At 35.3% G+C, this 21,244-nt stretch overlaps 3 protein-coding genes across 3 annotated transcripts; all 3 read left to right on the plus strand.

The window, feature by feature from the left end:
- The first annotated feature begins 4,255 nt into the window (after window positions 1-4,255).
- LOC115715171 (uncharacterized) lies at window positions 4,256-5,917 on the plus strand. Its single transcript, XM_061112756.1, has one exon. It carries the CDS (start codon window positions 4,256-4,258, stop codon window positions 5,915-5,917), a length of 1,662 nt encoding a protein of 553 aa, XP_060968739.1.
- Window positions 5,918-7,708: 1,791 nt separating this feature from the next.
- Window positions 7,709-9,241, plus strand: LOC115694974 (uncharacterized). The gene is made up of 5 exons (XM_030622077.2): window positions 7,709-8,035; window positions 8,151-8,384; window positions 8,479-8,571; window positions 8,673-8,789; window positions 8,875-9,241. The coding sequence occupies exons 1-5, from the start codon at window positions 7,745-7,747 to the stop codon at window positions 8,899-8,901; spliced, it is 762 nt and encodes a 253-aa protein (XP_030477937.2). The 5' UTR covers window positions 7,709-7,744; the 3' UTR covers window positions 8,902-9,241.
- Window positions 8,913-11,295, plus strand: LOC115715172 (uncharacterized). Its single transcript, XM_061112215.1, has 6 exons — window positions 8,913-9,447; window positions 9,534-10,129; window positions 10,217-10,595; window positions 10,678-10,750; window positions 10,842-10,942; window positions 11,064-11,295. Exons 1-3 carry the CDS (start codon window positions 9,154-9,156, stop codon window positions 10,392-10,394), a joined length of 1,068 nt encoding a protein of 355 aa, XP_060968198.1. The 5' UTR covers window positions 8,913-9,153; the 3' UTR covers window positions 10,395-10,595; window positions 10,678-10,750; window positions 10,842-10,942; window positions 11,064-11,295.
- The last annotated feature ends 9,949 nt before the right edge of the window (window positions 11,296-21,244 follow it).

Genomic DNA, 21,244 nt, shown 5'->3' on the forward strand with positions numbered 1-21,244 from the left:
ATGTCTTTTTCAAGAGATGATAATAATAGTAGTCTTATTCTTACTCTAGTTGATAACACTCCCATTACTGATGAATATATTGCTCCTAATATCTAAGATGACGAGAGTCCTATTATTGATGAGGAACCTATTATTGAAGAAGGTTTTGTTGTTGATGAGGGTCATGTTATCAAAGAAATCTAATTGTGGAATATGTCATTCAAAATGATGGTCAATAAATAGAGGTTATTCCAGAAGTACCTCCTATATGGATATCTCAGAGACAAAAGAAGTCAACAAAGTGTCATGATAATTTTGTTTATCTTGGAGAAGGAGAATATGATATTGATCATTTTGTGGATCCTGTCACTTACAGTGAAGCACCTAATTGTCCACATTCTTCAAAATGGATAGAAGCTATGGATGATGAGATTAAGTTCATGGACAAAAATAATGTATGTGTGGAAGTTAGTTCTAATACTTGATGGTTTCAAACCAATAGGTTGCAAATGGATTTTTTAAGAACTGAAAGGGATAAAAAGGGACAGATTGAAAGGTTTAAAGCGTGTTTAGTGGCTAAAGGCTTTACTCAAAGAGAAGGTATTGATTACACTCAAAAATTTCTCACCTGTTTCCACTAAAGATTCATTCATAATTATTATGGATTTAGTTGTGCACTCTGATTCAGAGTCGCATCAAATGATTGTTAAAACTGTTGTTCTGAATGGAGAATTGAGTGAGCAAGTCTATATGTCTCAACCTGAAGGCTTCGAGGAAAATGGAAATGACAACTTGGTTTGCCAGTTAAAACGATCCATTTATGGTCTCAAACAGGCATCTCGCCAGTGGTATTTGAAGTTTGACAAGGTTGTGACATCGTTTGGTTTCGTAGAGAACAAGTTTGATCAGTGTATTTATATGAAGATCAGTGGGAGTCGTTATATTTTTCTTGTTCTTTATGTAGACGACATTTTACTTGCCAGCAGTGATTTGTCATTACTAATAAATAAGACCAAAAATTTTCTGTCTTCCAATTTTGATATGAAAGATCTTGGAGAGGCATCCTATGTTTTGGGGATTGAGATCCATCGTGACAGGAATCGAAAAGTTCGTGGCTTATCTCAAGAAGCTTACATTAATCGTGTGCTCAAAAGGTTCAACATGGATTTGTGTAAAGCTGGTTCTGTTCCTATTCTGAAATGGGACAAGTTCACTAAGCAACAATGTCCTAAGAACGACTTAAAAAAGAGAAGCAATGAAGAATATCCCATATGCAAGTGCAGTAGGGAGTTTGATGTATGCTTAGGTTTGCACTAGACCTGATATTGCTTTCATGGTCGATGTTCTTAGGAGATATTTATCTGATCCTGGCCATGATCATTGGGTTGCAGCCAATAAAGTTTTGAGATATTTACATAGAACGAAGAGTTTTATGCTTGCGTATAAGCATGTCAACAATCTTTAAGTTGTTGGTTATTCAGATTCAGATTTTGGTGGTTATGTAGATGATTTAAAGTCAACTTCTGGCTATATTTTCACTTTTGTTGGTGCTGCTATTTTTTGAAAAAGTGTTAAATAGACTTTAATCACATCATCTACTATATATGTTGAGTTTGTCGTATGTTATGAGGCATCTTTGCAAGCTTTATGGTTAAAGAATTTGATTTTAGAGATACGACTAGTTGATCCTATTTCCTCTCCTATACTAATCTATTGTGATAATAATATTGTTGTTTTCTTTTCAAAGAATAATGAGATTAGTAGTGCTTCCAAATATAAGGAAATAAAGTATCTCACTATTAAAGACTTGGTTAAGAAAGGAGACATTGTGATAGAATATTGAGAGACTAAGTTGTTGTTTGCAGATCCTCTAACCAAAGGATTAAGTGTCATATTGTTTGATAAACATGTTTTTGATATGGACATTTTATAATCTTTTGCTCCTTTGGATTAGTGGGAGTTTCTTGCTTTATCTTTTGAGATTACATTTATATGTAATTTACTTGTTGATGTTATGAACTACTTTGTGGGCCAATATACTTTTTTGATTATTGGATGTTTATGCTTTCAGTTAGGCTTTGTTATATTCTCGAGAATAATTGAATTGAAAGCATGTAGTTCATGTCTTGTTGTGATCATTGTATTTTAAGTATATTTGCTTAATGACAATGATATTTTGTTGGCTTAATTTTTAAGCATGTTTAGTGACACTTACTTATTTATTAAGTAGTGTATGGTTAATTTCACTGGCTTATTTATTAAGCATCACGGTATCAGTGAAATTGAGGACTGATAAGGATATTATGTTATTTTGAATTGATCACATGTTGAACATAATTCCTTACCACACTACTAGACTTATTGACCATGTCGATTTAATACTTTGGTATTTGTGATTATGAATGTCTTTTGTTGATTTAAAAACAATATGACTGTCATAGTTCATTATCAAAGGTTAAATTGGACCGGTATGTTGAGATGCTATTAGAGAACTATCATTTTTTAAAGTGGCCACAAATGTTTTCCTGTTGTTCAACCCATGAGTCATTTTCAAACAAAATTATTTTGATATATAATATATATGTATTAAAATTAATGTAGCCCAAGTGGGAGAATGTTAGACTTTTTATTTGGGCTTACATTAACTTTTATTGGTTTTATTAAAACTTGGGTTGATTGGATAGTTCTTTGCTGTGTTAGCCCATGTTGTTGGTGATCAATTGTTAATGGGCTTAGCATCTGTGTATAAAGTCTAGGTGAAGCAGAAGTGTGGGCTTTTTTAGTTGACTGAAGCCTTTGATGAGCAGGCCCAGCCCAACTAGGGTTTTGTAGCTAAGTCCCCTCCCTAACTCTATAAATACATATTGTCTCATCACAATTGATATACCTTTTGATAATCAGATAAATAAACTGCTTTTGATTTAGAGATCTAGGGAGGAAGACTTAGTTGATAGTATTGCACTATCAAATTGGAGTAACTGCTGTGGATCAAACAAAGATAATTGCTATGGATCAATCAGGTACACATACCTAATTATTATATATTACTATTGTGTTCTATGTTATATACAAATTGATCTTGGGTTTATATTAATTTATCTAACATATAATAGTCTCTAAAACTGAAGGTAGTGTAACTGATTTAACTTACTAACATTCTTTGGCAATGTTTTGGTTATCTTAATTTATATTATTTAATTTTTTAAAATATATACGATCCCCACTAAAAGAAACTACCTTTCTAGAATTCTTACTGTCATCGATGACATAATTTTGATGCTGAATTTGTGGACATTACTGATTGAGGAACAAAATTACGCCTAGGCCCTATTATATTTGACACCCTCACACATGAAACTTCCCAAACAAGAACAAAATAATAACTTCACAAACATAGCAATTCTACATGTAAATTTCTTTTTTAACTTAGATAATAGTCCGAGTAAGCTTTACATTTATCAATTATTAGATATATCAAGCTCAAACTTCCTTCAATAAAATGAAAAAAAAAACACTAGCAGAGATATTTTAGAGAAGCATACAGAAATTAATAGAGTTACCGATAAGGTCGCAAAGTTTAAAGGCAGCTTGAAAATATCAGAGAAATAAAGCTAGTGAGGGAGTACTTACTAATATTAATAGAATTACCGATAAGGTTAGAATGAAATACTTTCTGATTTGATTTTCATACATCTTTTCCTTTTTTTGCAACGATAAATCAAGCTCTATCTGAAACTTACCTCCCATAATATGAATATAGTAAGATAGAACAAAATATATGCATGAGTGCATTTACTTTTAGAGTCATATATCATTTTCCTACTTTTCATATATTATGAATCAGCCTAAATAATTTAAAATTAGGAAATTTTCAATACACTACTACCCGTTTCCAACCCAAATAATTTTCTTTATTTTTTTTTCTTTTTTTTCAGTAGAGAAACTTTTAAAGAATAGATATGGATAGAAATTGGATGTCAATTCGTGATAGAACTGCCAAAGACTATGTGGATGGAGTTGAAACTTTTTTGAAATTTGCAATAGATCTATGTCTCCTGCAGATAGTAATGGTTTAATCTCATGTCCTTGTAAGAAGTGTGTAAACTTTAAGAAAATGTCTCCTGTTGATGTAAGAGGACATTTATTTTTTAATGGGATCAATCCAAATTATAAAGAATGGAGTTGGCATGGGGAGTATGTACCTAGCCAGACTCCACATTCTCGTAAGAATGTTTGATATTCAACTAAGAATGATGTTGATGATTACCCATTAGAAATGGTGGAAGATGCATTTGATGATGATTTTGTAGATCGTCCTAATGAATTTGCCAAAATTTTAGAGGACGCAGAGAAACCAATTTATCCTGGCTCAAAATTTTCAAAACTTTCTACATTAGTAAAGTTATATAATATAAAGGCACGATATGGATGGAGTGATATTGGATTTTCTGAATTGATTGTCTTTTTTAAAAAGGTGATGCCTGAAGAAAATGAAATTCCAATATCTTTGTATGAAGCAAAGAAGACGTTATCATTATTGGGAATGGAGTACGAAAAAATACATGCTTGCCCAAATGACTGTATTTTATATCGTAAAGAATTTGCTGATGCAAATAAGTGTCCGGTGTGTACACGTTCAAGATGGAAACTGAAAAAGAATTCCGAAGAGGAGCGAAAAGGTATTCCGGCAAAAGTGTTATGGTATATTCCACCTATCCCACGGTTTAAACGTTTGTTTCGAAATTATAATCATGCAAAAAATTTGATTTGGCATGAGGAAGAAAGGATAAAAGATGGTAAGCTACGACATGTGGCTGATTCACCTGCGTGGAGAAATGTAGATGATAAATGGGAGAAAATAAAAAGTGATCCTAGAAACCTTCGTCTAGGTCATTCTGCTGATGGTATCAATTCACATAGTTCTCTTAGTAGTACGTATAGTTGCTGGCCAGTTGTTCTTGTTATTTATAATCTTCCTCCGTTATTGGTCATGAAAAGAAGATTTACAATGCTCACTCTATTAACATCAGGTCCAACACAACCAGGAAATGATATAGACGTATTTTTAGCTCCACTAATCGATGATTTAAAATTATTATGGAATGGAGTGGAAGGTTGTTACGATAGGTACAAGGAAGAGTATTTTACATTAAGAGCGGTACTACTATTTACTATCAATGACTACCCAGCTCTTTGTAATTTGGCTGGATGTACTGGAAAAGGCTATAAAGGGTGTGTAGTATGTGGTGACCATACCTTTTCGAGATGGTTGTACAAAGCTAAAAAAGCATGTTATATGGGGCATAGACGTTATCTTGATCTTAATCACCCTTTCCGCAAATACATAAATTCTTTTGATGGTCAACAAGTGCTCGACTTGCCTCCTGAACCATTGAGTGGAGAACAAATTTATGAAATAGTTCAACACATCAATATTCAATTTGGAAAGCCAATTAATGAAAAGAAGGAAATGAGTAAACAAGGCAAGGGTAAAAGAAAAAAAAATGACAAAGAGAAAGGAAAACGAAAGCGCAAAAAGAAAGACGAAGAAAAAGGCATAGACAATGACTTGAATTCATCATGTTGGAAGAAAAAGTCAATCTTTTTTGACTTAGAATATTGGAAGACTTTACTTGTTCGACATAATCTTGATGTAATGCATATCGAGAAAAATGTTTGTGATAGTATAGTCGGGACACTTCTCAATATTCCTGGAAAAACAGAAGATACTCTTGCTGGTCGTCTAGACTTAAAAGAAATGGGAGTGAAGTCAGAATTACATCCTACAGTTAGTGAAAAGCGTACTTATTTACCACCTGGATGTTTCACGCTAAGTAAGGATGAGAAGCGTAAATTTTGTGAAACTTTGGGTAATATCAAAGTTCCAGATGGGTATTCTTCTAACATAAGCAATTTAGTTTCAACGAAAGACTTCTGATTGATTGGATTGAAATCCCATGATTGTCATGCTCTAATGCAACAATTATTACCAATTGCTATGAGATCCGTTTCACAAAAACATGTAAGATATGCAGTAACAAGGATGTGTTTTTTTTTCAATGCTATTTGTGCTAAAACTGTGGATCCATCAAAGTTGGACAAACTACAAGACGAAATTGGGAAGACATTGTGTATGTTTGAAAAATATTTTCCTCCTACATTTTTTGATATCATGATCCATTTAACAGTGCACCTTGTGCGGGAAGTAGAACTTTGTGGACCAGTTTACTTACGTTGGATGTATCCTTTTGAAAGATACATGAAGATTTTAAAGGGATATGTTAGAAATCGTTATCGCCCAGAGGCAAGCATTGTGGAGAGCTACATAGCTGAAGAATCTGTTGAGTTTTGCTCTGAATATATTGCAAATGTAGAAACCATTGGAATTCCAAAGCCTCGCCAAGATCCAAAAGAAGAAAGTAAGGGTATCTCTTGCGGTCGTTTCGAGAATGTTGAAGAAAAAGATTTAGACCTAGCACATCGAAATGTATTAGAAAATACAATTGGAGTACAACCATACATCGAGTGAGTTCAATAATACTTTATAAATGTTTTCTTTTTTCTTTTTTCATGTAACTATGGCTTATTTTGTCATGTTTTTATTGAAGGGAGCATTTAGCATGGTTGACTCAACAATATTCTTCAAGAAGAGAAAAATGGATTCGCAATGAACACCATAAAACATTCAAGAGTTGGTTTAAAGAAAAAGTCCATCTTGATATGAAAGATCCCTCAAAAAATGTGTCAGAGAACCTAATATGGATTTCAGAGGGGCCTTCACACATGGTTGTTAAGCATGATGGGTATATAATCAATGGTCATCGCTTCAATACTAAAGAGCTTGATGGTAAGAGAGTAACCCAAAATAGCGGTGTAAGTATTACTGCTAGTGTTGCACAATTTTCTACAGCAAAGGATAATAATCCTGTCTATTCTGACATGACTTTTTATGGCGTAATAGATGAAATTTGGGAACTTAATTATCATTCATTTAAAGTTCCAGTGTTTAAATGTGATTGGGTTGAAAGTAATAATGGAGTTAAAGTTGATGAATTAAGCTTCACCCTAGTAAATTTCAATAAAATGGGACACAAGAGCGAACCATTTATTTTAGGAACTCAAGCAAAACAAGTGTTTTATGTTGAAGATCCACTTAACTCCGCATGGTTCATAGTTCTATCAACCCAACCAAGAAATTTTAGTCAAGAAGATCAAAGTGATGATCAGTGTTTAGATGAACTAAATAATTTTACAGAAGAACTACCAAATATCGTGAGTTTTGATGATGCAGAAGCAACAACAGGTTCATATGCACGTCAAGATGTTGATGGAGTATGGGTTGACAAAATAATTTCAGGTTTAATCTCAAACTGCGATGATGATTGCTATTTGTGAACTTAACCTCAACATGGATTTTTAAGACTAAATATTTTGAGAATTTTTCATTCTTAAATTTATATAGAATTTTGAAATCATTAGTGTAGGTTTGATTTTAGTATTTTTGTTTGTTTTATTTTAGTTGCTGCTAGTTTTAGTTTATTTTATGTTAAATTGCTTGTAACCACGGTTTTCCTCCGCCATAAGCGAGGGTTTTCTATATATAACGGGTGGGGGGCCAGTCTAAGACAAGTGGCCTCCTTTCTTTTTATTTTAAAAAGAAGCATGTATATATCTTTATTTTAGTGTTCAACATACATATACATATATTTATTTTAATATTTTGTAAAAATCAATAAAGAATTCATTTTGTGAATTTCAAGTTTAGATGTCTAATCAAGAGGATAGTTTTGAGCAAGCACTCAATCATGATCCAAAATCAAAGAAACCAAAGAAAAAACGAGGAACTACCCAAGGAAAATATACATTGAAAATGAAATCCAAAGGAATTCAACAAAAGGTGACATACAATAGAAGATCACAACCTATTGGGAAAGGAGCAATACGCTACTGTACTTATTCAGGAGCCTTAGCATGTAATGGATGGGTTCCTATTGATCTTCCAAATTGGCACAATGCAGATGAAGTTAAGTTGGACATGATATGGAAAGAAATGAAAGTAAGCATTATTCCTATGTATATATATATATATTAGTTTTATATATATATAAGAGCTCCTTCATTGTTTTTTGATTGTTCAAATAATATCTACTTCAATATTTTGCTTTTGGAAGACTACTTTTGACTTAGATGATTGTGTGCGACACCAAACATTATCAAATATTGGTAACAAGTGGCGAGGGTTTAAGTCTAGGTTGACTAATAACTTCATAATGAAGTACATGGAAGATCCTGCTTATAGGGCAAAGAATCCTCACACATTAATGTTTCCACCTGCCATATATCCTGGCATTACTCAACCAGTTTGGCACAATTTTGTGGCGACTCGAACTACAGCAGAATTTCAGGTGAGAAGAGTGTACACAATACAGATTTTATGATGCAAATACATACAGATTTTTTGAAGAAGGAAACAACTAACATGTTTACTATTTTTTTCAGGAGCTTAGAAGGTTACAACAAGCTAGACGTGCTGCAAATGAGAATCCTCATCGCCTTGGGCGTAAAGGTTACCCTAATTTAGAATATGAGCTTGTGAGTTCACCAAGAATTATACTATACTAATTTTTTTGATTAACTATTATGCTAAACTTTTTAATAGACGAATAGTGCTAACATTATTAAGATGTAAATAGCAACAACAACTTGACACTGAGGAAGAAATAGAAAGAGCTGTATTATGGAACGAAGCTCGCAAGGATAAAAAAGGAGAGTATGCGAAAGAGTCTGATAAAGAAATAGCTGACACAATAGTAAGTTTTTAATATTTATCTTGCTTGAAGAAATATTACACATGATTGTTAATATATAATTCATATTCTAATTTTATTATTGCAGGACTCCTTATTTGAAAAGCGAAAATAAGGGGAGGTTATTGAAATCGGTACAAATAATATACTTAGTCAAGCTTTAGGGACTCCTGAATCCTATGGACGTGTATGAGCTAGAGGACATAATGTTGGATTTAAAGATTGTTTTCCAAAGTCAAAAGGTGGTGTAAGATCACTTCATGAGAGACAAATTATTTATGAAAATGAGACACGGAGAAAATATGAAACAGAAATTGAAAGTTTGAAGAAGCGCACAAATGACATTGAAAACAATTTTAAGGCAGTGATGAAGGCTCTTGAAGAGAAGTCACATGGTCATCAAGGTTTCTCCACTGATATTGAAGCTCATTTTTCTCCAAACATAGTACAAGAAAGGGAAGATGAAGACATAGCCAATGATCACGTACAAGAAGAAAATGTGGAACACAGTGTAGAAGATAAAAATGATTATCCCAATTTTCTACAGGATGAAAGTAATTATCCCAATTTGGTACAAGATGCATCATTCATTGATGTTATTGTGACACCAAATGAAGGTACATGTAGTCGGTTAGATTTGGAAAATCTCATTGATAAACAGGTAATAACTCTCTATGATTTGATAAATTTTATTTAATTAAATCTTTTCTTACATATATATTTATATTTGTCACAATTTCAATACAGGCAACAAGATGTGTTCTTTTGGATTCCATACATCGTAAGGTTGCCAAAGGTATTATTAGACAAGCTGCTGAAGTTCATAATAAACCGTTAGAAGAAAATGATTATCGAATAGAAGTTAATGAACTCTTGATTCCTGATGCTTTAATACCTAATGCAATTGATCCTGATGAGATTTACTTAGTTAAACATGTCTTTAAATCTTATGTGGCATGGCCAAAACATCTTGTTCTTTTAGAGGGTGAGAAAATTAAAAAATATACACCAAAGAGAAAAAGAACCAATACAAAACAACCCCAGCCAATTCTACCCAAAACACAATCACAGCCACAACAAGAGACTAGTTTAGCTTCTTCAAGCTCTAGTGCAAGGCCACCGCAAAATTCACAAAAAGTAACATTCATAGATGATGTTCCCTCAAATCTGAAAGCTATGTGGAATGATATTATGAAAAAATCTGAATCATTTATGATTAGTGTGCCTGTGAACGAACACATATTTGGTATTAAAGAGCATAGCATAGCAGTGATTAAAGAAGATGTTCAGTTTATGGTATATTTTGAAAAAATCACAGCTGCTTGCATATCACTATATATGAGGTACGTACTTTACAATATAATAACTATTTTCTTTCTTATTTTATATTTTTAAAAGCCTTGTGATAATTGTAAATCATGTACATGTAGGTTTTTGTATACAATACTTGTAGAGAATGAAAGAATGCATTTATTTACATTTTTTGAGCCTCAACTTTTAGCTGCAATACTAGGGAGAACACCTGATGATAGAGCTAGAGATCTTGCAAAAAGACTTGGAGAAATTATACCAGGACAACTACTCATGACAGCCTTTAATGATGGGTAAGGAAATATATTCTAAACTTATATATATATATATATCAATTAATGTAACTATATAATTTTATTTTATTTTTTTATAAACTAAATGTTTTATACTTGGGAGACATTGGATGTTCTTGTTGATTGACGTATCTAAAGAGATAGTATACTTTTTTGATCCCCTTGGAGGCTACATTCCTCAAGATTGTAAGAATGTTGTAGGAATGTAAGTATATAAATTATAAATTTTGAATTTATCATCATAATAATTAAATAAATATTCATTTAACTTTTATTATTTGATATAGTGCATTTCAGTTGCATAACTTAGCAAAGGGCAAAAGAATGAAACAAGATTCATTACAATGGTATAATGTCAAGGTAAAATTTGCATACTTTATTTTTTTATTTAAGTTTATTATTAACTTAACAATATCTAACGATTTCTATTTATTATTTGATATTTATGTAGTGTCCTCAACAACAAGATTCAAAACATGTGGCTTTTACGTTTGCGCCATGATGAGAGATCTTGTGTTTGAACCTCAACAAAGTAGTTATATAAAATCAAAGGTATATTTTTTATTTTATTTAAGAGATTAAAAATTTTATGATTCTAAGTATAAGTATGTGAAATCTCATGTATTTATAATATATTAAATCTCTTAATACTTATAGTTTTTTTTTTATATAGTGTAATAATCAGGATTTTTACTCAAAGGATCAACTAAATGTGGTTTGACGTGAGTGGGCAACACATTTGAATAATTTTAAAATTTAGAGAGTTAAAGTTTAAAATTTATATATGCATATTTTGAACTATATTTTTATAATTAATTTTCTTTAAATAGATTTGTAATTGTTATTTGTACTAATAACTCTTGAATTTGTAAACTTTAAATTAGTGTAGGTTACGTTTTTTTTTTCTTTCTTATGGCTTTGTGACATTTGGTTAATTATTATTATGGTATTTATTGATAATAAGAATATACTCATATATAAATATATATATATATATATATATACTCATATAACAACACTAGTCATATAAGTGTTGCTAGTTGTCTAATTAGAAAAATTGATAAAGCAACACTTAAAATAAAAATGTTGTTATAAATAAGTTTTAAAAAATGAAGTATTGTAACATTCTTAATAAAAGTGTTGCCAAATATTATATAATAGAAAAAGATTTAGCAACACTTTTAAAGTTAGTGTTACAATTTTTTATTTTTAAAGCATTAAATATTATCATAAGGCAACACTTATATAAGTGTTGTCTTATATACTAGATTTTTAGCAACAGTCTAGGAGACAACACTTTTATAAGTGTTGCCTTTTAATTTTTTTTAGTTAAAAAAAAGTGTTGCTAGAAGTTTATTTTGTAGTAGTGATGGGTGCCTAATTACAAGTCGAAAGTTATATGATATGTTATATGCTTTTCTTACTGAGTCTGTTGACTCACAGTTCTACTTTCATGTGTAGGTAAAGGAAAGGCGATAACTGAACTGGAGTGAACCTGAGCTCGGATGGGATTGTACATGTCAAAGCAGCCCGACCTGGAGTGTTCGGTCTCAGGACATCTGGGAATTGTATTTTGATAGTCGCTGTGCGACCTGAAAAATGTGTATTTTGAAATATTACTTTTAAAAGTTTGAAAACGGGATCCCGACACTTGTAAATATTTAAATATATTATAAAGTTTATTAATTAATATAAAAGTTTTAATTTGACACATTTTTCAAGAAAACTCTTCGATTAGCAAAGATTGCACTGTAATTGAAAAAGCACTGTAGCGTGCCTTAGCATTAGGGCGTTACAATTTTGGTATCAGAACCGCCAGGTTTGTCTACCGAAGCTTGCTAAGACATGTACAATCTTCGTCAGAGAAAGCCCGGTTCACGGTTCAGTAAGCCTGTACTTGTTTAGTATTTTAAATAATTGTGAATGTGAAAGCATGTTAGGAAGCATAATAGATTTTAACTAATTAATTATCTTAAAGTGAATTGCCTTAAAATCCGTAAGTGCGGTAGTAAGTATGTAAATAGGTCGTTGCCTGACCAGGCTGACTTACTAACTGACAGGTTAGTCTTTTAAAATGGACACCTGGTGCATTATGGAGAGTCAGAATAAATTGGCCAGGGCTAGTAACGGTTGGAGAGAATGGAGTCCAAGTTGTCCCCGTAACCAAGGTGAAAGTCCTTGGAGGGCTTCCGACGGGAGTGATGGTTATCAATCACAGGCTCCGTTGGATTTGGAGCAAAGATTTGTAAAAATGGAAGCTGTGATTCAACGACATGAAGAAGAGATTCAGAGGTTGAAGCAACAAAGGTCTCTTGTAGTATCTTTACCGCAAATGTCAATTATTTTTGATTCGGTATTACCAGCGAAACATGGAATGGCTAGTAATCAAGTGGAATCATTGTATGAAAAGATTGGGATCCATGAATGTTCAGTCTTTCAGGGGGATTCAAATATGAAGAACGCTTCTTGGGCTGAAAGCCCTGAGGAAATTATTGTGAGACCTCAGGAGATTATGGCAGAGGGTCAAGATGTCACCTGCCTGATTCCAGATTATGGTGGAAGTGGTAGGAGCTCCATGATTGAGCGGAAGAGGAAACCTACGTCATCAGTGGTGGGTTTAAGACAGAAAAAGCGGTTCCGAAGGTTTCAAGGCAAAAGAGGACGCCAGGGTTATTCTTACCCTGAGTGCCCACGTTGCATGAAACACCATCCCGGAGAATGTAACCGAAAAGTATGTTTTCAATGTGGTATGGTTGGGCATTTTAAGAGAAATTGCCCACAGGTGGAGAAAGTAGAGCAAGAGCAGGAAGCGATGTTTGTTCCTACTCCGGTGTATGCTAATGTTCAAGCTGATGACGCAGTGAGCTCTTCTGTGGTGGCTGGTCAGCTCCCTGTAAACGACTTCTTTTATTTTGTGTTGTTTGATTCGGGAGCTACACGTTCATACATAGTTATGTGAATAAATAATCTTTTAGGGTAAGGCCTTGTGATATTTTGGAAAGAGGGTTTGGAACCCTAATGCCTAGTGGTGAGTTGGTTGTCTCTAATAGGCGTATTAGGTCTATGCTGGTTAGGATCGAAGATAGGAAGTTGAGCGTTGACCTTATAAAATTGGAATTAATTGAGTTTGACATTATACTGGGAATGGATTTTCTGTCCAAGTGTTCGGCCAGTATAGATTGTAAGTAGAAAATGGTGACTTTTCAGCCGAAGGTGAAGATCCATTTGTTTAGGATGGATCAGACCAGGGGTCTTGGATCTCGGTTATCTTTGTATTAAGGGTTAGAGATTTACTATGCAGTGACTGTGTAGAACTTCTAGCAGTAGTAATTAATATCAGCAGACCCGAAACATTTGCGCCTGAGGCAGTCAGGGCGGTGAAAGATTTTCTTGATGTATTTTCCGAGAAGTTGCTGGGGTTGCCGCGTCACCACAACAAGAAATTGATTTCATAATTGATATGGCACCTGGAGTTGATCCTGTTTCTAAAGTTCCATATAGAATGGCTCCAGCAAGACTCAAGGAGTTTAAGTTGCAACTTCAGGGGATGCTTGGGTTTATTTGACTCAGTGTATCGCCCTGGGGAGCTCTGGTTCTGTTTGTCAAAAAAAGAAAGATGGTTCCCTCAGAATGTGTATTGATTATTGGGAATAAACAAACTGATGATTAGAATAAGTACCCGTTGCCCAGAATTGACGATCTGTTTGAACAGCTTTAGGGAAAGGCAGTATTTTCGAAGAATGATTTGCGATCTTATTATCATCAACTCAGAGTTCGAGGAGAGGACTTACCGAAGACTGCTTTTAGAACCAGATATGGACACTATGAGTTTCTGGTAATATCATTCGGATTGACTAATGCTCCTGCGGCCTTTATGGATCTTTTGAATAGAGTATTCAAGAATTTCCTCGATAACTGCGTTATAGTGTTTATCGATGACATTTTTGTATACTCCCAATCAGAAGAGGAGTACGAGCATCGTCTTCGAATGATATTTCAGCGACTTAGGGATCATAAGTTGTATGCAAAGTTCCAAAAGTGCGTTGTTTGAGGTGGCCTTTTTGGGTCATATTGTTGGGAAGAATAGAATTAGGGTTGATCCAAACAAGGTGAAGAATTGGCCGAGGCCAAGTCTGTGACAGAAGTTTGAAGTTTTCTCGGTTTAGCAGGATATTATCGACGATTTGTCGAAGGATTCTCTGAAATTTCTATGCCCCTAACCGAATTGACCAAGAAAAAACAGAGATTTGTGTGGTCAGATAAGTGTGAAACAAGTTTCCTGGAGTAGAAGTAACGTTTGATAATAGATCCGGTTTTAGCTTTGTCATCAGATCCAGAGAAATTTGTAGTTTATTGTGATGCATCCTGATAAGGTTTAGGATGTGTTCTGATGCAAGCTAATAGAGTCATAGTTTATGCTTTTTGTCAACTAAAAGATTATGTGCAACACTATTCAACTCATGAGTTAGGTCATGCTGCGGTGGTTTTGTTTTTAAGATTTCACGACATCATCTTTATGGTAAAAGTGTGAGATTTATATTGATCATAAGAGTTTCAAGTACTTTGTCACCCAGAAGAATTTAAACATGAGGTAGAGAAGATGGCTGGATTTGGTTAAGGACTACGATAGTGAGATTTTATATCACCCCGGGAAGGCCAACGATGGGGCCGATGCGTTGAGTAGAAAGAATTGCAGGCAAGTTTGTACTACTGTTCTGATAGCCCTTAACTAGCCTCTGAAATGGTTAACGCAGGGATTGAATTCGTAGTTGGAAAGTTACACAGTTTAACGCTTCAATCTGATCGATTAGAAAGAATCAGAAAAGCGCAATTGGAATATCCTAATCTAGTTGAGGTTCGAGACGATGTAATAGTCAGTTGACCTAAAGACTTTTTAGTCTCGAACAGTGGAATGTTGTTATTTAAAGCTCGAGTAGACATCTCAAATGTTGAAGAAATCAAGAAGGAGATACTTGATGAAGCTCATACCGCATCTTACTCATTGCATCCAGGAACCACCAAAATGTATCAGGATTTAAAACCCTATTTTTGGTGGTATGGGATGAAAAGAGAAGTGGTGGATTATGTGTTCAGGTGTTTAACCTGCCAGCAAATTAAAGCTGAACACCAGAGGCCGGTAGGGTTACTGCAATCTTTAGTCCTTCCTAAATGGAAGTGGGAGGACATTGTAATGGATTTTATAATTGGAATACCTAGAACTACGGGAATGTATGATTCAGTAAGGGTCATCATGGACAGATTCATAAATCAGCTCACTCTCTACTAGTGAGAGTTACATATTCAGTGGGTCAGTACGCTGAATTGTATGTGAAGGAAATAGTTCGCCTCCATGGAGCCCCTAAATCTATTGGGTTAGATAGGATTCCAAAGTTCATATCGAAGTGTTGGGTGAGTCTTCAGAAGGCTATGGGTATCAAGTTAAAGTTTAGTACAGCCTTTCACCCTCAAACTCATGGTTAGTCGGAAAGAACAATTCAGATATTGGAAGACTTATTGTGAGCCTGTGTCATGAACTTGAGAGTTCATGGAGTAAGTACTTGCTTTTAACAGAGTACTATAGGAATGGCTTCCTACGAAATATTATATGGTAGAAAATGTCGTTTCCCTATTCATTGGGACGAGATTGGAGAAAGAAAGTACTTGGGTCCAGAATTAATACAGAGGACCACTGAGGCTATTGATAAAATTAAAGATTTGGATGCTTGCTTCTCAAAGCAGGCAGAAAGTTTTGATAACCTGAAGTGCAGAGATGTTACATTTTAGACAGGGGAACATGTTTTATGCGGGTTTCACTAATGAAGGGTATTAGGTGCTTCGGAAGGAAGGGTAAGTTAAGCCTTAGGTTCATTGGGCCAGTTCAGATACTTGAGAAGGTCGGGCAGGTAGGGTATCGGCTAGCCTTACCACCAGCATTGTTGGTTGTTCATGACATATTTCTTATTTCCATGTTAAGGAAATACGTGTCAGACCCGACTCATATCTTGAGTTATGAAGCCCTTGAACTGCAATCAGACTTATCCTATAAAGAACAACCTATTCAAATTCGAAACAAGACTATTGTTCTGATTAAGTGCTCTGGAAGAATAGTAAGGTGGAGGAAGCCACCTAGGAATTGGAGTCTAATGTGAGGACTCAACATATCCAGAGCTATTCAAGTTAGATTTCGAGGACGAAATCGTTTTAACGGGGGGATAATTGTAAAGACCGCCTTAATAAATTGGATTAGAAAAGGCAATTAGCACTAATTTCTATTATTTTATTATTATTTATGAATTTAATTATTTTGGACCCCAATATTTAGAAATAAATATTAGAGTTGTAATTTCTCAATTTCGGAGATTTTATTAAACTCTAGGGGTATTGTTTGATTAATATGTGAAATATGCAATTTTTGTAATTTTTGCTCGGCGACAACGGAAAATGCGATGGATGGCTAGATTGATCACATGGGTAAGTTTAGAACTTTATATCTTAGCGGGGAATATTTTAGAGAAAATAAATTATCGGGATTGATCAGGGTTATGGGATTTGACCATTTTACCCCTAGTTTTAGAAATACCCTAGTTTTAAGTTAAGGGGCATTTTAGTCATTTGCTATTAAGTGGAATAGGTGGCTGTCCCATTAGTTGACACCTAGCACCCTCATTAATTTCAGCAAAGGATTAGTGAGTGATTCCCTTTTCATTTGAAAAAAAAATAAGTTTAGAAAATTTAAAGAAAAATCAAATAGAACCTCCTCTCTCTCTCTCTTTTCTCCTTCGGCTGGGGCAATTCAAGGGGAAGAGCTGTTGATTTTTAGTGTTTTCAGCAAAGAACTTTGGGAGATTCAAGCTAAGGTAAGCTTTAATGAGAACCCTTCTTTAGTTTTTAACTTTTGCTTGGTTGAGCATGTGATTTTCTTGAGAATAGGGGCTGTTAAGATTTAAAGCTTATGTAATCTGATTTCTAGGCTAGTTTTGAGTTGTTGTAAGCTCTAGTTAATAGTTTTGAAAGGTGGAAATGGAATTGGGTAAGCTTGAGCTTTGAAACTCAAGTTTAGGTCATTAGTGGCAAGTTGGAATTTATCGTTTGTTCTGTGATTTTCTGGTTGGTTTAGGTTGTAAATGCACTGTACAGGTATACTAGAAAGTTTGGTGAAGTTTGGTTGAGTTTTGAGGTCATGGGGGAATTTTTCGGGTTCCCAGCACAGAACCGAAATTCCAGTTTTGAGGGACCTGTGGCAACCGGTCGACCGGTTGGTGACCCAGAACCGGACTTCCGGTTGGGAACCGGTCTGCCAGTTGGGGGGGATTTTCGGAACCTTAGTTTTTCCCAATTTTGAGTTATTTAGAGTATTGCCATGTGGTTTATTGATAGGGAAACTTTTAGTTTCAAGTTTAAGTCCCCGAGTAGTGATTTAGCGAGTCACTCATCTGTGTTACAATTAATGTGATTAGGGCATCCATCTAGCACGAGAATTTCCGTTCAGGTCGGCCAGCACATTTGAATTCGGAAAAACAGGTAAGAACTGTACATAGCGTGTTATATGAGATATATGCATGATGTATGTATGATTGTATATGTTTTGGGTGATATCACAGCGGCACAACAATTGTGTCGGTTCGACAGTACAGGCATCGTAATGGTTAAGAGTGATATTCACCCCAAAGAGTATTAATTGGCGCTATCATAGAGGCACAACAATTGTGTCGGTTCAGCAGTACGGGCACAGTACTGGTTAAGAGTGATATCATGGCCAATTGTACTCTTGGGTGCTATTGATGCTATCATGTCGGCACGAACATAGTGCCGGTCCCGTAGTGCGATCATAGTGCTGGTAGTGGGAGATATCATGGTCAATAGCACCAACCATTAAGAACGTTCTTAATCAGTTGATAAGCCTTGTAAATAGGTGTATGAGCGCCTAGTTACAAGTCGAAAGTTGTATGATATGTTATATGCTTTTCTTACTGAGTCTGTTGACTCACAGTTCTACTTTCATGTGTAGGTAAAGGAAAGGCGATAACTGAACTGGAGTGAACCTGAGCTCGGATGGGATTGTACATGTCAAAGTAGCGCGACCTGGAGTGTTCGGTCTCGGGACATCTGGGAATTGTATTTTGATAGTCGTTGTGCGACCTGAAAAATGTGTATTTTGAAATATTACTTTTAAAAGTTTGAAAACAGGATCCCGGCACTTGTAAATATTTAAATATATTATAAAGTTTATTAATTAATATAAAAGTTTTAATTTGACACGTTTTTCAAGAAAACTCTTCGATTAGCGAAGATTGCACTGTAATTGAAAAAGCACTGTAGCGTGCCTTAGCATTAGGGCGTTACAAATTCACTAACTTATTAATTCCTCATTGCATCCATCATAGAACTTGGAATTGTACTCTCAGTTACACAGAACGCTCTATATCTTCCACGATATAGATACGCTATTAATTATCCATTGTTATAATCCTAATAATCAATGATCCTCTATAAATGATCTACATTGCATAAGGATTAAACTACCGTTACACCCTTTCAATGTATTTTATCCTTAAAACACTTGGCCACCTATAAATGATATTTTAGTGAACTAATATAATCACTAAAATGAGATCTCAATCATTTATCTCTATTCAGCCAAGGTCGAAGGAAATCATCGTTTCACTTCTAAATACCTATAGAAGCTATAGATTCCATATCTATGTTTAGCGCTCCCACTCAATTGTACTATCGTGTTCCCAAAATGTACGTATCACCCTGACCAAAAAGTAGGCTTAACTAACAAATCAAAGAACACGAATAACACTCTTGAGATCGAACCTAATCATGTCAGGATTAAGATCATTTGATCTAGGATCAACTAGGTGATATTGAATTGAATAGATATTACAGTAAATTTATCATATCTAATCCAAGTTCAATATCGGTCCCTTCCAATGTATACTCCATACATCCGATACTGGTAACTTTGCCAATGCCCTGGAAAGGACATAACACTTATCCAAGGTGTAAGTATACCTATCGCTGATTATCATGCCAGTCTAAATCCAGTGAACTGACAAATCAGGGAATTAAACTTTTGAACATATAATTATGATTATATTCCACTGTGTTGACAACACTATAATCAAGAACAAATACATATGTTCTGGACAGGATTGAGTACCTATCCCTTACGGGAATCGAACCTGTGTCTTCGACATGAAAAGCCATTCTTCATATACCTCAGCTCCGAGAATCGAAGTGGTTCGTGTTGTTTCTATACGCAATTCAAGACTTGGTGGAGTAACTTTCAACCAGTGCTTTAGGGCTCTCTCCACACGGGGCGTCAGTCGTGAATCCTATATATGCCTATATGATGATATGGAAGGGGATTGTCAAGTGGAAAAAGACCCTTCGATTCGCCTTGATCGGATCACATAGTGTTAGCGGGGCGGTAAACTTCTCTCAAGAGTCAAGAGACTGACTATCTCTCGTTTATTTATACGAAATTATAAGTATAAGTAGCAGAGTGACTACTGATTTCTGCTCGTAGTTCCTCTCTTGTTAGTGTACTTATGATACATCGTGCAACAGCGCTTACAGCAGCTCGTAGCTATTATATGCATGGGGGTTACGAGATATTGATTGCACGAGCTAGCCAGCCCTTTTCTTGCTTCCATCTGCCTATTAGGTCAGGTGGGCCGACCTTAGGCTTGACAGCTCAAAGCTTTGTAATATAGCATCAGCGAAGTATTTGAGTAGCCTCTTGGCCGATTACAACGACACGCTTACTGACAGGGATTATAGATCCTAGAAGGCCCCCTTGTAGATCAAGTTTTAGCCGGGGTTGGTCCGGCCTTCGCAGGATCGTAACCATGTTTACATTTTAATAGTCGGTCTGGTGATCGACAATCTCTTCAATGACTACGGAAGATGGTTCTTGTGTGACTGGTCTCAGCACACCCATTTCCCCGAAGCAATCAAATACTTATTGGGCAACTTAGAAGTCGACGGTGTAACCGTAGGTTCAATCGGCGCCGCTTGCGCGGTCTTGGGAAATGGTTGCTTGTCAATTAACATCTATTTTCCCTTTTCAGGAAACTTCAGCAAGCCTCCTCTTGTCCTGTATTGTGTGGCAGAAGGCTACGCAGTCAGCAGTGGCGTGCGCAACCCCACCCCGTTATGGTATGGAATAATTGAACTTATTGCTGGGCTGGTTATTCAGAGCCAGCAATTGGCTGCCGGATTTCGCTCCGCAACTAGAAGAAGATCGCTTCGGGGGGTGGGGGGGAGGAAGCTGGGCCATCTAATAGAGTAGTCCCCTATCCCTATCAGCCCGATGAAATGATAGGCATTTTTCTTCAAACCCCCAATCCGCTCTCGCTCGCCGCTACTAATGGGGTCTCGGTTGTTGTAGCTCTTTCATACCCTGGCTTTTTCACTAGACGAACATGGATGTATTTTTGGGGCTTTCTATCAAAAAAGAAAGCTATTTGGTCACTTTTATGCTATACAACCAAAAACCATTTCATTGCCTCGTATTCCTCCTCCTCCAATGACCACACATTTATCTCGTTTTCCATACTCCCCTCCTCCTCATCCTCAATCTTGCGGTCCCTCTCCTAGCGCTCAAGGAGTTGCTTCTTTTTCTTTTCTTGTGCTCAACCTAAAAACCTTTTGAGGTTGGGAGAAGGCATTAGTCGTCTAAGTCGGGCTGCTCCTCAGTGCGTAAAATATAATCATGAAATAAATCATGTGAACCATGCAACATAAAATGATTTCTAATCTTTATTAATTAGTAAATCTGATTATATTGAAATGGTTTTATTTAGGGCACAAAACCCAACAACTATGTCTCCACTTGAAATCGCC

This window comes from Cannabis sativa, chromosome 3 (assembly GCF_029168945.1).
Source record: "Cannabis sativa cultivar Pink pepper isolate KNU-18-1 chromosome 3, ASM2916894v1, whole genome shotgun sequence".
NCBI classification, from domain to species: Eukaryota; Viridiplantae; Streptophyta; class Magnoliopsida; order Rosales; family Cannabaceae; genus Cannabis; species Cannabis sativa.

Coding starts and splice junctions, on each gene's coding strand:
- LOC115715171 (XM_061112756.1), top strand. CDS start 4,256: ATGGTGGAAGATGCATTTGATGATGATTTTGTAGATCGTCCTAATGAA.
- LOC115694974 (XM_030622077.2), top strand. CDS start 7,745: ATGTCTAATCAAGAGGATAGTTTTGAGCAAGCACTCAATCATGATCCA. Junction 8,036..8,150: donor TGATATGGAAAGAAATGAAA/GTAAGCATTATT, acceptor TGCTTTTGGAAG/ACTACTTTTGACTTAGATGA. Junction 8,572..8,672: donor CTAATTTAGAATATGAGCTT/GTGAGTTCACCA, acceptor AGATGTAAATAG/CAACAACAACTTGACACTGA.
- LOC115715172 (XM_061112215.1), top strand. CDS start 9,154: ATGAAGGCTCTTGAAGAGAAGTCACATGGTCATCAAGGTTTCTCCACT. Junction 9,448..9,533: donor AAAATCTCATTGATAAACAG/GTAATAACTCTC, acceptor ATTTCAATACAG/GCAACAAGATGTGTTCTTTT. Junction 10,130..10,216: donor TGCATATCACTATATATGAG/GTACGTACTTTA, acceptor ATGTACATGTAG/GTTTTTGTATACAATACTTG.